The sequence below is a fragment of the Oscarella lobularis genome, chromosome 16 (assembly GCF_947507565.1).
Source record: "Oscarella lobularis chromosome 16, ooOscLobu1.1, whole genome shotgun sequence".
Taxonomy (NCBI): Eukaryota; Metazoa; Porifera; class Homoscleromorpha; order Homosclerophorida; family Oscarellidae; genus Oscarella; species Oscarella lobularis.
Genome location: NC_089190.1, coordinates 2,325,278 through 2,337,476, shown reverse-complemented (window position 1 = coordinate 2,337,476; position 12,199 = coordinate 2,325,278). Strand labels below are relative to the sequence as shown.

Below are 12,199 nucleotides of genomic sequence, written 5' to 3'. Positions count from 1 at the left end.
AAGGCTTTGGTACCAGCGCACCGGGGTTTCGGTATTAGGGGCCGATCCTCATCCAGGTGGGTACTGAATGGATTGGCCGAGGACCCGCAACTCGCCCGAAAGTTTTTGGAAGGGGGTCATCGCTTTGCGAAGACTCACCTGGGCTACGAAGCGTCCGAACCTCCACGCGGTGTAGCCTGGATAACGCTAATACGGACGCAAATCAAAAGGTACGTACAACGATTATTTGACAGATAACTAACTTCTTTTTTTTAGGTTGGAGCGATCGAAAGAACTGCTCGTCGTCCGAATCAGAATTGAAGTCTTTTTTGTAAGCATTTTGTTGTGGCGCAGTGTATAAAAAATAAAGTGAAGAAACGAGCAATTCTCGGCGTTTTTTTTCTCCACGAATTCGCGCGGCGTACTTCACACACAGCGCACGCTATCGCGGAAACGATGGAGTCTGCCGTTAGTCTGTTGCGACGAGCTGCCGAGCTCGATTCAGGCGAAAAATACAGCGAAGCGTTAGTTTGCTATCAAGAAGGAATTCAGCTCTTGATCGGCGTCGTGAAAAGTCCGTTTGGGAGGGTTCTTCCGCTTCCGATCGATCGATTTTCGCATTTTCCAGCGTTGAAAGACGGCGAAAGAGCGTCAGCATTGCGCGAACAAATAACGAAATACATGGATCGCGCCGAAATCGTCAAGCAATACGTGACGACGAAGAAAGCGAGTACGATGGGAATTCGAAGCTCAAACGCATGCTCATCCACTTCAATTTCCGCGATTTCCGCAGCTGGACCTCACCACGAACGAATTAGCATCGCCGAAAACGCGCAAGGCTTCGGCTACGAGCGCGTTTTCGCGCGTTTTCTTGACGGATCGGTAACCCACGTCGAAATAGAAGATCCTTACATACGAAACACACACCAGGTACAATCGTAGGCAAATCTCCACGAACTCTCTGTCATTATTATAGATTTATAATTTTTTGCGATTTTGCGAACTATTAGTGACGGCTAAGTCAGTCAAGAAAATCCTACTCACGACTGGTTTCGAATCAGAGGCACGTTTAGCATCCCAAATTAATTAATTAATTAATTAACCGGTTAAAAGGAACAGAGAAGTCGGCTAGCGGAAATAGGATCTAGTCTAAAAGGACACGGAATTGATTTGACTGTGACCTACTCCGAGACACTCCACGACAGAGAAATAAGGCAAAAAGAAAAATGAATACAAATTCAAGCTAAATCAATAATCAATCTCCTCAGGTTTAGCAATGGATGGACAGTGAAAATCGGACGCGGACTAGACTATTTCAAGGCAACAAAGGTCAGCGTATAAAAAACTAAAAAGAGGGACGGGGATCTCATTTATTTTTCAGGGGCGTTTTTCAGTCGGATTTTGCAATTTCAATCTACGTTTGTGTCACGAGACTACAATTGATATATATCACAAATCGGATACAGTTCAAGTCAAGTGATCGCGTCATGACATCGAAGCGGTCAACTAATAATAATTAATCAATTTATGAACTATTTTATCATGTTTTCTTTTCTACCTTTGCTGTGGAGTCGAGCAATCTCTGCGACGCTTCGTTTAATTTCAAATTCGTAGAGTGTAGATCCTAGAAAATAAATAAATAAAACAAATACATTTGCATATGAGCCTTACCCTTTGCAAAGAATTAATTTCAAAATTTTTTTGCTTCAGCGTTTCCTTCGTCGCTTGCTTCTGCACCTCAAGCTAAAAAACGATCATAGATACATCAAAATCAATAAAAATAAAGTGTTTCTTGCCTTATATCTTAGTTCATCTTCTGTGTACATACAATGGTGTCCTGACTTTCTCTGTGAGCTCTCTTGTCTCTGCTGCTTCTGTTGATCCTGAAACTTTCTTCTGTTCAGCAAAGCTTCGTGGAGTCTCTGCGCTTGATCCAACTCCTCGTGGGATCTCTTCAGAGATTCGCGAAGGAGCTGAATCTCGGCGTTTTTATCACGAAGCTCTCTCTAATAAAAGAGTTCAAATCAAAGTAATAGGTATCGTAATACGAATAACTCGTAATCCTTGAATTTTAGATGAATTATCTCCACTTTCGGACTCGTACTCCCTACGCAAAAATCACCAAATTGTCGCTAATCCAAATTCTAATTTCTAACCTGAGTCTTTTCAAATCCTCTTCATATCCTTCGAGCAATTTTTCCTTTCTCTCTAATCTCCCGTTTAGTTCCTGTATTTGACTGCCCAGTTGATTGGCTGCCTTTGCCCGTCCACCCCAAACCCTCTCCCTCGATTCTGGATCCATTTTCAAAACGCTTTTCGATCCCTCCATCCCTTTAACGTCCAAACAATTACTCAGAGTCCGCACCAAAGACAAGTACTAAAAACAAATATTGAAATTAGATTTTTTTCTACGTTTCTCCCCCTACGGATTTCTCGCTTCTATCCAAAGCATTCGTAGCTTCTCTCAACGACACAGGAGTCGTAGGAATCGTCTGTATTCCTTCAGTAATAGCAACAGTACTAGTGCCACTCTCCTCCTATTTGAATATCACATGTTCTATCTATGATATATGACGTTTACTTGCCTCTGTTGTTGTGCTTGTGCTCCTATGCTTCCGATTTCCCGTCTTCAAGTCTTTCAACTCTCGTTTAACAAGCACCAATTCTCGAAGCGCCTGTTCGTGACTGGGAGCTAAAAACATACGAAAAATCAAATAAAAAATTCGTTCTCCTTTAACTTTTCGCACCCAACGGTCTCGCTTCTTCTAAAAGATTGATTCTTTCTCTAAGTTGATGTATGGCTGCTCTCTGTCTCTCTACTATCTGCCCCTGTCGCTCGAAATCCTCGTGCTTCATTCTCAAATCCACCAACACTTCTTTCTGTTTTTCTAGCTTCTTCAATACGTCTTCCTTTTCTTTTTTCTCTCTCATTATCTCGTCGACTAATTTTTCGACTTCTTTTCCTTGTTCTTTTGCCTCTCCCAGTCTCAATTCCAATAATCGTTGCTGTTTTTCAATCTCCCTTTTGTTCTCTTCCAAGCTCTTTGCCTGGCTTCGCGAAATCGACTCCAATTGCTCGATTTGTTCCTCGCGCTGACTAAGAAGAACTTCTCGATCAACTTTTTTTATAAAAAAAACAGTAAATAGGAGAAATTTTATAAGGAAACTCTTACTTGATTTTTTCTTGAGCTCTTCTATCGTCCTTTTCTGTCTTTCGTCCATTTCACTCGCCAAATCCGACAACCTTGCTTCCATTCCAGCCAAATCTTGTCTCAATCCATCGCACACGCAAATCTGCTCTTCGCGCTCTTGCTGAGCCACGGCCAAATGTTTCCTAGAAGCACAACCACCACGTCAGAAAACACGAAATTTTTTTAAAAAATCACCTTAGCGTCACAACCAGATTTTCCAGCTGCTGCACTTCGTAGTTCTGAGAAAGAGGCGGTGGTGGAGTTGATACAATTTCCTTAATCCTTGATGATTGGCCATCTGATTCGGTCTCACCCTTTTCCAATTCTTCGTTTTCTTTTGTGGTGGCTCTCACTGAAACAAACTGAGCTTGAAGTTCCTTACTCTCGGTTATAGCAGCCAATAGTTTCTCCTCCAGTGCTACAATAGTTACAGCGTGCTGACGACTTTCCTCCTTCATTAGATATTATTAAAAAGGCAATGTCTTTTTTGAAAATTTTACTCACCCTATATAATTCAACTTCCTGTCTAAGTTCTTTTTCGAGGGACTCCTTTTCCAATTGAGCTGAACTCTTAGATAGAGTTTCTCGTTCTTGAATTGTCTGCAATTCCAACTGAAGTCTCGTCTGAAAAGAAAACTCGCTATTATTTCTTATTAAATTTCCATATCAATCAATATACGTGATTTTCTTTGGATTGAAGCAAGGACTCGTTCATCTTCGAAATCTCTTCATCTTTGAGCTGAATAGCCTAAATAAATAATTCATATCCTTTGTCTGTATTTTTTCTATGCTCACCTGTTTCATTTCCTCGATTCTCTTTTCTAAATCTTCTCTTTCGTCGTGTAGCTCTTTTGAACGTACCTCAAAGCCTTCTCTTTCTCTCTCCACAGCCGCCTTTAGCTTTTCCTCCTGCTCAGCTAAAATCGACGCTATTCTCTCGTCTCTCTCCACTTCAAGTTCCTTCTTCAATTGAGCCACGGAATCAGCAGAAACTCCCTCCTTCATTTCCCTAACCCTAATAAAGATACAACCCCAATTCATTGCACTTTGATGATTCTACGGACCTTTGATCAAGAGCGCTGCACTTTTGCTTCATCTGAGCCAAATCGTCCTTCAGCAAACCAACCAAATTAACTAAATCTGAAAAAAAACGTTGCTAAAGGTTGGGACTAATTAATTCTGCTATCATTCCTTACCTTGATCTTTCATTTCTTCGCCGAATGCTTCTTCTATGCTTCTCCTCAATGTTTCGCTCTCTTGGAGATGTTTCTTTAATGCGATTTGATTTATTTGAATTAATTTTGTGAGCTCTTCTTTTAGCCACGCCATTTTCTCCGACATTTCAATTTCCTGAATTTCTCCACTCACTTCCTCAACAAAATTATCGTCTTCAGAAAACTAAAATTCTTAATTAATCATAGAATTAATTTCAAATATTAGCAACATTTAATTTTGATAAAGCACTTTGAATCGAGCCAAAACACTCAAATTCTCTCTTCTCATCAGCTTCAACCTTAATTCAAAAATAAAAAAATCATTAAATGATTGATTTATTAATGCTACCTCCTTTATTTTTGCTTTCACGTTTTGAATTTCTTCAAAAAGACGTTGTCTCTCCTCTTCGTGCTGCTTCACGTGACCAGAAATGACGTCACGTCCACTTTGACTCCGAGCCAATTCCCTCCCATTCGCGAGACCCGACAACCGACACAAATTATTACAAAAAAACAAAAACTAAAAAAACAATAGAACATGGAACATGCCATCTCTTTTTCCTTGAACCTTTTTACTCACATTCTCCTTTTCTTCTTCCATTTCCTCCGTGATTTGCTTCAATTCGGCTTGACTAACTTGCCACTTCTCCTTGAACTGTTTCAACTGTTTTTCCGCGTTCTCATTCATTTCCCTATTGGCGCTAATCTGCTGATGAGCGGCATCCAATTCGCCCTGCAAAACACTAATTCTCCGAGCACGATCTTGAACACATCGCTCAGACGCCTGCAATTGCTAAGAAAAAATGAAAACAAATACACTGTATATATATAGTGAACGAACCACTTTGACTCTTTGCAACTGAGTCTGAAGTTGTTCCGTTAGAGAATCCCTTCTCTGTTGTCTCTGAGTCTTCAGCTGAGTCACCTTAGAGATACATACACATGTATCTATCATCTATATTCTTTTCTCTTTTACTTCGGATTTGAGTGAGGTGACTGTGACTGATTTTTCCGCACTTTCTCGTCTTAGTCTCGTCATTGTTTTCGCTGCGTCGGTGCTCTGCGTTTTGAGCGCGTTTTTCTCCTCCGTCAAAGCGGCTATCGTCTTTCTCTGCTGCGTCAAATCCGTTTTCATTGCGTCAACAGACTCAACAACCGCCATCAATAAGTATATAATTTTTATTAATAAATGTGTGCTTACCTTTTCTAATTCTTGACTCTGTCTCAACGTTTCTTCGTCGACCCGGAATCTCGCAATCTCGTCTCTCAATTCTTCGATTACTTTATCCTTTCGATGGCACTCCGCTTCGAACGCGGATAAACGACTCAATTCATCGCCCATCTTTAATAGACGCGTTTCCATGTTGATATCAGATCGATCCGAAGCCGATTTAGGACGAACACGGCTAAAAATTCAATTATTTAATTATTTATTCTAATAATTATTGATAAACCTTAGCGTATACGGGGTTGTTCTGCTAAGCGGACGACTTAGAACGTGCCCAGACTATACAAATAAAATAATTTATTTAAATATTTAATGAGTAATATTTACGGAAGGTGTCAAAGATGTGCGCTGTTGCAAATCGAGTGACCGGCTAAATTGTGGAATTTTTGGCTGTCGATTGAGAGGAGGACAAAACTAAAGAGAAAATTAGTAAATATCTCTAATTAATTAATTAATTTTTTCTACTTCGCGACGTTCCATTTTATAGCTCATTTCAATCCTATAAGGTTTTCCGCGTATTGAATAGTCAAGAAAAATAACCGTTTTTAATTAATGAATTTTATTTTTTCTGAAAATTGGATATCATGTCCGAATTTGATGACGTCATTGTGCGCGAGATAGACGGCGGCGTTTTGCACTCTAGCCTCGTTTACGTACGTCCCGTGCGCCGAATTGCAATCGAAAAGTACGAAACATTGATTTTCGTCGTCGTCTCGTCGCTCTATGACGGCGTGAACGTCTTCGATGCCAGCCGACTGGTGAAAGAAATCGATCAGAAAACGCCTAAGCCCCCTATCCTATGAAATCTCTTACGTCTAACTGAATTTCACATTCTTCGGCATTCTTTCCTATTCTTGTCGTCTGTCCTAAGTCGACGACGCCGTCTGCCGAACGTAGAACGCCGTGTAACGCTTCCATTGGGGTGGGTGTCGTTTCTACGGTAACCTCGATTTGTAACGTGCGCTACGAGAGCACAACACAAGTCTAAAAAAGAAGAATCTTCCATTGATAGCCATGTGGCACTACATGTGGGCTCACGTATCGTTTCATCTCACCCGATGGTTTCCGCGAGACGATCGCACTCGAATGTACAGCTCACGTGCACAAAGACGAATGAGATGCAAACTTTTTCTACAGACGAATCGTGCTATTTCTCTTCACTACGGCCCTACTCATACCTCAACTCGTCGTTCTTCTAATGTAAGAGCGAGAGAGCATTCGTTTTGCTTATGACGACTTGCTGCCCGCAGGGAAGAAACGGGTACTCGCTTTTGCGAGCCCAGTCTCTTTAATCTTCTCGTTGCAAGCATTTGTTTCACTCTCTTTACGATTGGTAAGCACGATGATTACTTCTATAGGGGGACCTTATTTATTATTGGTACTGTAGGGTTTACCGTTCTCTTTTCAACCATGGAACCGATTCCGTGGCAAATCAAACTTCTTTTTCACATTTTTGGTTGTGCGAGTGCCATTCTTGGAATTATTCAAATTTCCTACGTCGTACAAGGAACGGAATCATGTGTAAGTACTTTCACCTCTATGATTATAATAATTACTTCTTATTCTTTGTAGAAAGAAAATGTAGCAGCCCTCTATTATCTTTCCATGGCCCTTGCAATATTTTCCGGCTTCAGTATAGGTACCCACACCCCTCAATTAAAAAACTAATTCCTATGCGATTATTATTGTGGACTAGTTTTCTTTCTTCTCTCCATACCATTTTGGATTATAAATCGTCTCTGCCCGGAAGCAGTCTTAAACAGACGAAGCAAAGTGGGAATTTGCTACGAGCCAGTTCGCTGTTGCAACTGCATATGGCACGTATAGAAAAAAAACAAACAACATATAGAGAGACAGCTACACGTATATACATACTAAGTTACAAAGACAAGGAATTTAGTTCAGGGGAGGGGAGGAGTCTCGTAATAAAATACATATGTATCTAGGTTTTATATTTTCTCACTGGTCTCTGTTCCCCTAAGGGATCGCTTACAAAATACTTGTCCCACATGTCGTGATACTGAGACGGATTGCCCCACGGTTTGAATTGCCCGTTCCAATGAACGAGCTTCGCTTCGCTCAAAAAATGACGCGAATATCGACTACCGGCACTCCACCCTCAAATCAATAAATCAATAAAGATTATACCCCCACCATATGAAATTTCTACCTAAATGTCGCACGTGCCATAGTGGATCGAGTCTAGAGTACTTCTGATGAAAAACGATCATTACTGGAGGCTGGGAGGCGCCGCCCCCGCTCTGACCGCCCCACAAGTTTTCCTTCACGTTTAGCACATTCCATTCCTCCAATTTTTCACTAATGCTATTCTCGCGCCACTTGAACACGTCCGTCACAAAAACGCCCGTATTAAATGAGCACGTGTCGGGCGGAATTCCCAATTTTTGAACGTGCTGATTCGCATAGTTCAAAAATCGAACATAGGAATTCTTAATCAAAGATAATTAATTAATTAATTAAAATTAATCAAAAGTGGTTGTTCTCTACTTGAAATAAATTGAAACGTTTCGCAATTGCACTGCAATCGTCAGAAAACGCAGCCCAATGTTCCTTAGCAATGTAAGTCTTAGCCAATTCTCTAACATCTCCTAAATAGTAAGAGGTCCTGTTCCCACACCCCCATTTACTTGTATGCGTATTTACACTTACCCTGAACTATGCAATCAGCGTCAATATAAACTAATCGACCGTTAAAATTGGGCAACAATTGTGGCAGAAAAAGACGAGCATAATTAAGCTAATTAATATCTCAATTAATTAATATTTAGCAAAGATTACGACTATCTTACGGGAGATGCCAGGGATTTTCTGTATCCTCGTACAATTATCTCGCCTTCAACTAACTTGGGATTAAATACAATAATATTTCTTTTAATGACGCTGAGCTCTGTTCTTTCGATCCATTCTTTGAGATGATGGACTGTTTTGTCGTCGGTCACCAAATGATACATGACTGTAGCATTCGTATTTTTTCGAATTGAATTAACTAGGGCAATTAGACCCATGAGACTCGGAGAATCGGCGCAGATCATCACGTGAACATCGGCTACATTGTAATCAATGATAATTGGATCTGAATTCACACGATTAATAACGCATTGAATTAATTTTTTATTGCCTTTGTCGCAGCTGGGGTCTTTTAGACACGTGACCGTTCCCTTGCTACATTGACTGTGGAGAAGTAAATTTAAATTCTTGGCCACGTTTTCGCTCGTGCGATGTTTTACCAAGTCTTACAGTCCTCTTTAGTGCTCTCCCCCTCTTCGAGAAACCGTCCGTTATGCGTGCAAGACTCAGATGAGCCGATTCGAAGAAAAAAGCCGTAGAACGCCACGAAAGCCACAGCGCATCCCAAAATCAGAAGAATAACTAAAAGAAGACCTATAAAAAACGAGTTGGAACGTTTAGAAGCCCGACTTCGTTTCGAATTTGCTCGCATAATCATCGCTTCAATTTTCTTAGCGTGCGTTGTCCTAGTGCGCAGCTCACGCGGTCTATTTCTACGAATCACATTCGATCCGGAAGCCGCCCCCCCTTGTCGCACGTGAGCGCCACCGTTCGAGTACGAATCGCCCATGGAGGGTTGGGCCGAGATATGGGGCATTCCAGAAGTCATTTTCCCACTGAAAATGGCTCGAAATAAGGAAGAACACGAATATATGTCAACCCTGACCTTCGAAGCCGAAATACGCGGTCCGGACAGCACAAAGCTGGGGGAGGCGGCACGAGTAATTCTACGAGACGACTGCCACGAAATCTGCTTCCAGCCCGAAGAAACGGGCAATCACATGATACAAGTGAAAGCGAACGGAAAGAACTTCTGCCCACCTATACGCGTCGAAGTCTTGGACGACGGCACCGTCGTGCAAATCAAGGAACGTCGCGTGACACGTAGCAACGACGACGCGATAAGCCAAACGAGCATTCGTCGTCCATCGAATTCGGCGCCTACGTCGCCTAGCAACGATCGCGATGATGACGATGACGATGACGATGACGATGACGATGACGTCGACAATGATAACGATGGACGTCGAGTTCGTAAGGGATCGACGAGTTCGAGTCTTATACAAGGACCTACGGGTGAATTATTCGTTGAAATGGATGGACGGCTCGTTCGGCTCGAGGAGGCGGAAATGGAGAGGGAGGCAAAGGCGGAGCAGATTGAGCCGGCGAGAAAGTTGTCGCGCGAGAGTCGAGAGAGAAAACAGAGTCTCGGGCAATCGATTGCCGCCTTCTTTCGTCGGAAAAAACCGTCTCACGAAAACTTTGGAAAACCGAAGTATAGAATGTATCTCCAAAAGTTTGAGCGTCTAACCTTTATGATTCAGGTGTCACTTGTGCAATTCGTTTACCAAGCTAAAGAGAATTATGGTGCTAGAAAAGCAGACGTATTGCAAAACTTGCTTCGAGAGGCTTTTTATGTGCAAGGGACCGCAAGATCATCTCGAAGTATTCCCCCCCACCTGCGTATAAATAAGGAGACGTCATCTATTTGATTTTGTTTGCGACAGGGTTTGCAACCGAGACCCGAAAACGATAAGATCGGACCTCGGGGACGAAAACACTCCATGGGAGCGGCCCAGTCGACTAAGAAATACTCGGATCACCCCGTAGCAAATCTAACAGGTATCCATGCAATATAAAATTATAAAAATTATAAGTCCCCCCACTCGACTTTCCTAAGGACTCAAAATCAAAGAAGTACAGTTTGCCCAGACTCAGTACCGCAAATTCGATTCGGAAAGAACAGGTATATATTTACTATAAGCCCCTATAACGTCGCCTACCATGACTTTATATAGGTTTCATTGAAACTCGTTACATGTACGATATTCTGAAGAAGACGCTGCGATTTCGTTTGTCCGAGAGCAAAGTGGCTGCCACACTGCAATCACAACGACTTGGACAAGCGGTAAGTGAATAAAAGAAATCAAAGTGCATTTACTACTACGTCATCTCGCAGATGTATCACTGCGGATTGGACCAATCTTCTAACGTCACCGAGCTCGAATTTCTCAACATTCTCGCATTTATTATGCGCGAAAAGACGACCTCGTGGCTATCGGAAAACATGCTCAAAACCGTCCAATCAGCATCGGCGCCCAATCTACTAGAACGAACCCGATCGGAATCCGTGTTTACAAGCAGTTCCCTAGCGACGAAGAACAAGGGCGTGAGCCGAACGAGCTCATCGAGATCATCCAAATCCTACTCGTCATACAAACACGCAACGAAACTAGACACGATACCGTCGATGGATGATCTCGACAGCATCGTCGATTCGGAACCAGACGGGGTAAGGCAACGAATACGAATTCTTAATTAAATTTATCTGATTTTGGTTTATAGGGAACGGCGGCGGCAAGTAAGTCGAGTATTGGCTTTTCTAACACCACTTCGGATGCTTGGATGATGTACTAAAACTCTTACGCCTTTCATTTTATGCGTCTTGCTTTCTTCAATACTTCTCTACGTAGATTTGCATCTAGATTAAATAATTTGTGCCTTCGAAACTAGAACTAGCAGCTTCTCTAATTACCTTCAGTGAATCATTAGCTATAGATTTAATGGGAACTACGACTTTGTCAGGGTTTTCCGTGGATACTAAAGAAGGAGAGTCCGTGCAGACCCAAGGAAAATCCTACGAGATTCTTTAGGCAGTGTACTTAATTCATCCTATACTCTACCTCGTTGGCAGTTTGTAAATTTGAACCAGACTCTATCGAAGTGTGCACCTCAATTCCAAACGTGCAATATAGAATTGAAGAGAAAGTCATTACCCTAGTATAACCTGCAGGGGGGAGTCCCCCCGATTCTCTACCTTTAGGCAGTGGATCAAGAGAAGTTCCAATTACGTTTAGTTTCAAAAGAAACGATCGAAAACTCATTTCTAATTCAGAAACCCATTGCTTGGTGTCACTGTCAAAAATCACCATCGCAAATTATTTCAAGGGGACCTCTAATTCAGTTTTACTAACTTTATTGTACAATCTATTGCTAACTTTGTTGAAATGAGAAATTTCTCAATAACTGCTCCACTCTGAAAAGAACTCGTGACCAAATTGTCTATTAAAATTTCCTCACACACCTCGTCTCTAATAATTACATCAACTCTTTCAATTTGATCCTAACAAATATCCCCATTGTTTTATCATTTACTACTAAGTGGCCTACGAACTTTCTTATAGAGATCTTTGATCGAAGCCACAGTCTGTACTATATATTGATTCAGTTCGGGATGAACCGACATCTATATTTACTAATTCAAATTTTGGAGCCTAATAATCTGTTTGTGAGTCTACCTGAACGGGTATCTGATAGACCTGTCTTTTTTTAAATAAGCCTAGCCTCTGCTGTAAGTAGTCTGTTTTTATTTCCTTCGAGATCGCTTACCTGACGGGTAAATATTTCTCAAGTACAAAATCTGATGAATAGCCACCTCTAGAAACTCCCCAAGAACGCTAGGTGCAACTAGAAAGAAACAAAGAATCAAAAGAGAAACGAAGAAGACGCGAAACGCCTCACAAATCGCTAATCGAGAGAGCCCCCCGAACGACGTCATT

The 12,199-nt window shown here is 41.7% G+C and overlaps 6 protein-coding genes across 7 annotated transcripts; 3 read left to right on the top strand and 3 right to left on the bottom strand.

Moving 5' to 3' along the window:
* Positions 1–400: 400 nt before the first annotated feature.
* Positions 401–1,632, top strand: LOC136196706 (MIT domain-containing protein 1-like). Its single transcript, XM_065986309.1, has 7 exons — positions 401–553; positions 608–709; positions 773–909; positions 956–1,042; positions 1,093–1,193; positions 1,248–1,308; positions 1,361–1,632. Exons 1-7 carry the CDS (start codon positions 436–438, stop codon positions 1,457–1,459), a joined length of 705 nt encoding a protein of 234 aa, XP_065842381.1. The 5' UTR covers positions 401–435; the 3' UTR covers positions 1,460–1,632.
* Positions 1,316–6,904, bottom strand: LOC136196701 (forkhead-associated domain-containing protein 1-like). The gene is given in 28 exon segments (XM_065986303.1): positions 1,316–1,485; positions 1,538–1,603; positions 1,651–1,722; positions 1,776–1,985; positions 2,035–2,086; positions 2,136–2,356; positions 2,406–2,671; positions 2,727–3,098; positions 3,153–3,313; positions 3,366–3,622; positions 3,675–3,794; positions 3,850–3,918; positions 3,966–4,185; positions 4,235–4,310; positions 4,367–4,568; positions 4,615–4,683; positions 4,734–4,904; positions 4,965–5,177; positions 5,226–5,309; positions 5,361–5,531; positions 5,586–5,790; positions 5,839–5,891; positions 5,940–6,026; positions 6,078–6,127; positions 6,196–6,367; positions 6,426–6,596; positions 6,651–6,743; positions 6,791–6,904. Coding segments are annotated over 26 exon segments (3,765 nt in total). The 5' UTR covers positions 6,531–6,596; positions 6,651–6,743; positions 6,791–6,904; the 3' UTR covers positions 1,316–1,464.
* Positions 6,577–7,564, top strand: LOC136196708 (uncharacterized). Its single transcript, XM_065986312.1, has 6 exons — positions 6,577–6,700; positions 6,750–6,812; positions 6,863–6,945; positions 7,000–7,133; positions 7,185–7,251; positions 7,309–7,564. The coding sequence occupies exons 1-6, from the start codon at positions 6,627–6,629 to the stop codon at positions 7,437–7,439; spliced, it is 552 nt and encodes a 183-aa protein (XP_065842384.1). The 5' UTR covers positions 6,577–6,626; the 3' UTR covers positions 7,440–7,564.
* LOC136196705 (glycosyltransferase 8 domain-containing protein 2-like) lies at positions 6,860–9,265 on the bottom strand. Its single transcript, XM_065986308.1, has 11 exons — positions 9,051–9,265; positions 8,861–9,002; positions 8,752–8,804; positions 8,423–8,706; positions 8,283–8,370; positions 8,121–8,221; positions 7,783–8,062; positions 7,330–7,730; positions 7,169–7,276; positions 7,007–7,105; positions 6,860–6,934 (listed from the first exon to the last, which is right to left on the bottom strand). Exons 1-8 carry the CDS (start codon positions 9,247–9,249, stop codon positions 7,555–7,557), a joined length of 1,323 nt encoding a protein of 440 aa, XP_065842380.1. The 5' UTR covers positions 9,250–9,265; the 3' UTR covers positions 6,860–6,934; positions 7,007–7,105; positions 7,169–7,276; positions 7,330–7,554.
* On the top strand, positions 9,176–11,165 carry LOC136196704 (uncharacterized). Its single transcript, XM_065986307.1, has 7 exons — positions 9,176–9,915; positions 9,965–10,085; positions 10,148–10,262; positions 10,321–10,386; positions 10,439–10,548; positions 10,600–10,932; positions 10,986–11,165. The coding sequence occupies exons 1-7, from the start codon at positions 9,209–9,211 to the stop codon at positions 11,055–11,057; spliced, it is 1,524 nt and encodes a 507-aa protein (XP_065842379.1). The 5' UTR covers positions 9,176–9,208; the 3' UTR covers positions 11,058–11,165.
* LOC136196707 (mitotic spindle assembly checkpoint protein MAD2B-like) lies at positions 10,089–12,198 on the bottom strand. 2 transcript variants are annotated; one of them, XM_065986311.1, is made up of 10 exons: positions 12,162–12,198; positions 12,030–12,107; positions 11,939–11,979; positions 11,815–11,886; positions 11,725–11,763; positions 11,615–11,676; positions 11,458–11,555; positions 11,324–11,391; positions 11,176–11,277; positions 10,094–11,121 (listed from the first exon to the last, which is right to left on the bottom strand). In XM_065986311.1, the coding sequence occupies exons 1-10, from the start codon at positions 12,196–12,198 to the stop codon at positions 11,095–11,097; spliced, it is 624 nt and encodes a 207-aa protein (XP_065842383.1). In that variant the 3' UTR covers positions 10,094–11,094. The 2 variants fall into 2 exon arrangements, with proteins under 2 accessions (XP_065842382.1, XP_065842383.1); XM_065986310.1 differs by having other exon boundaries at positions 10,089–11,121; positions 11,324–11,555.
* Between the last annotated feature and the right edge of the window lies 1 nt (position 12,199).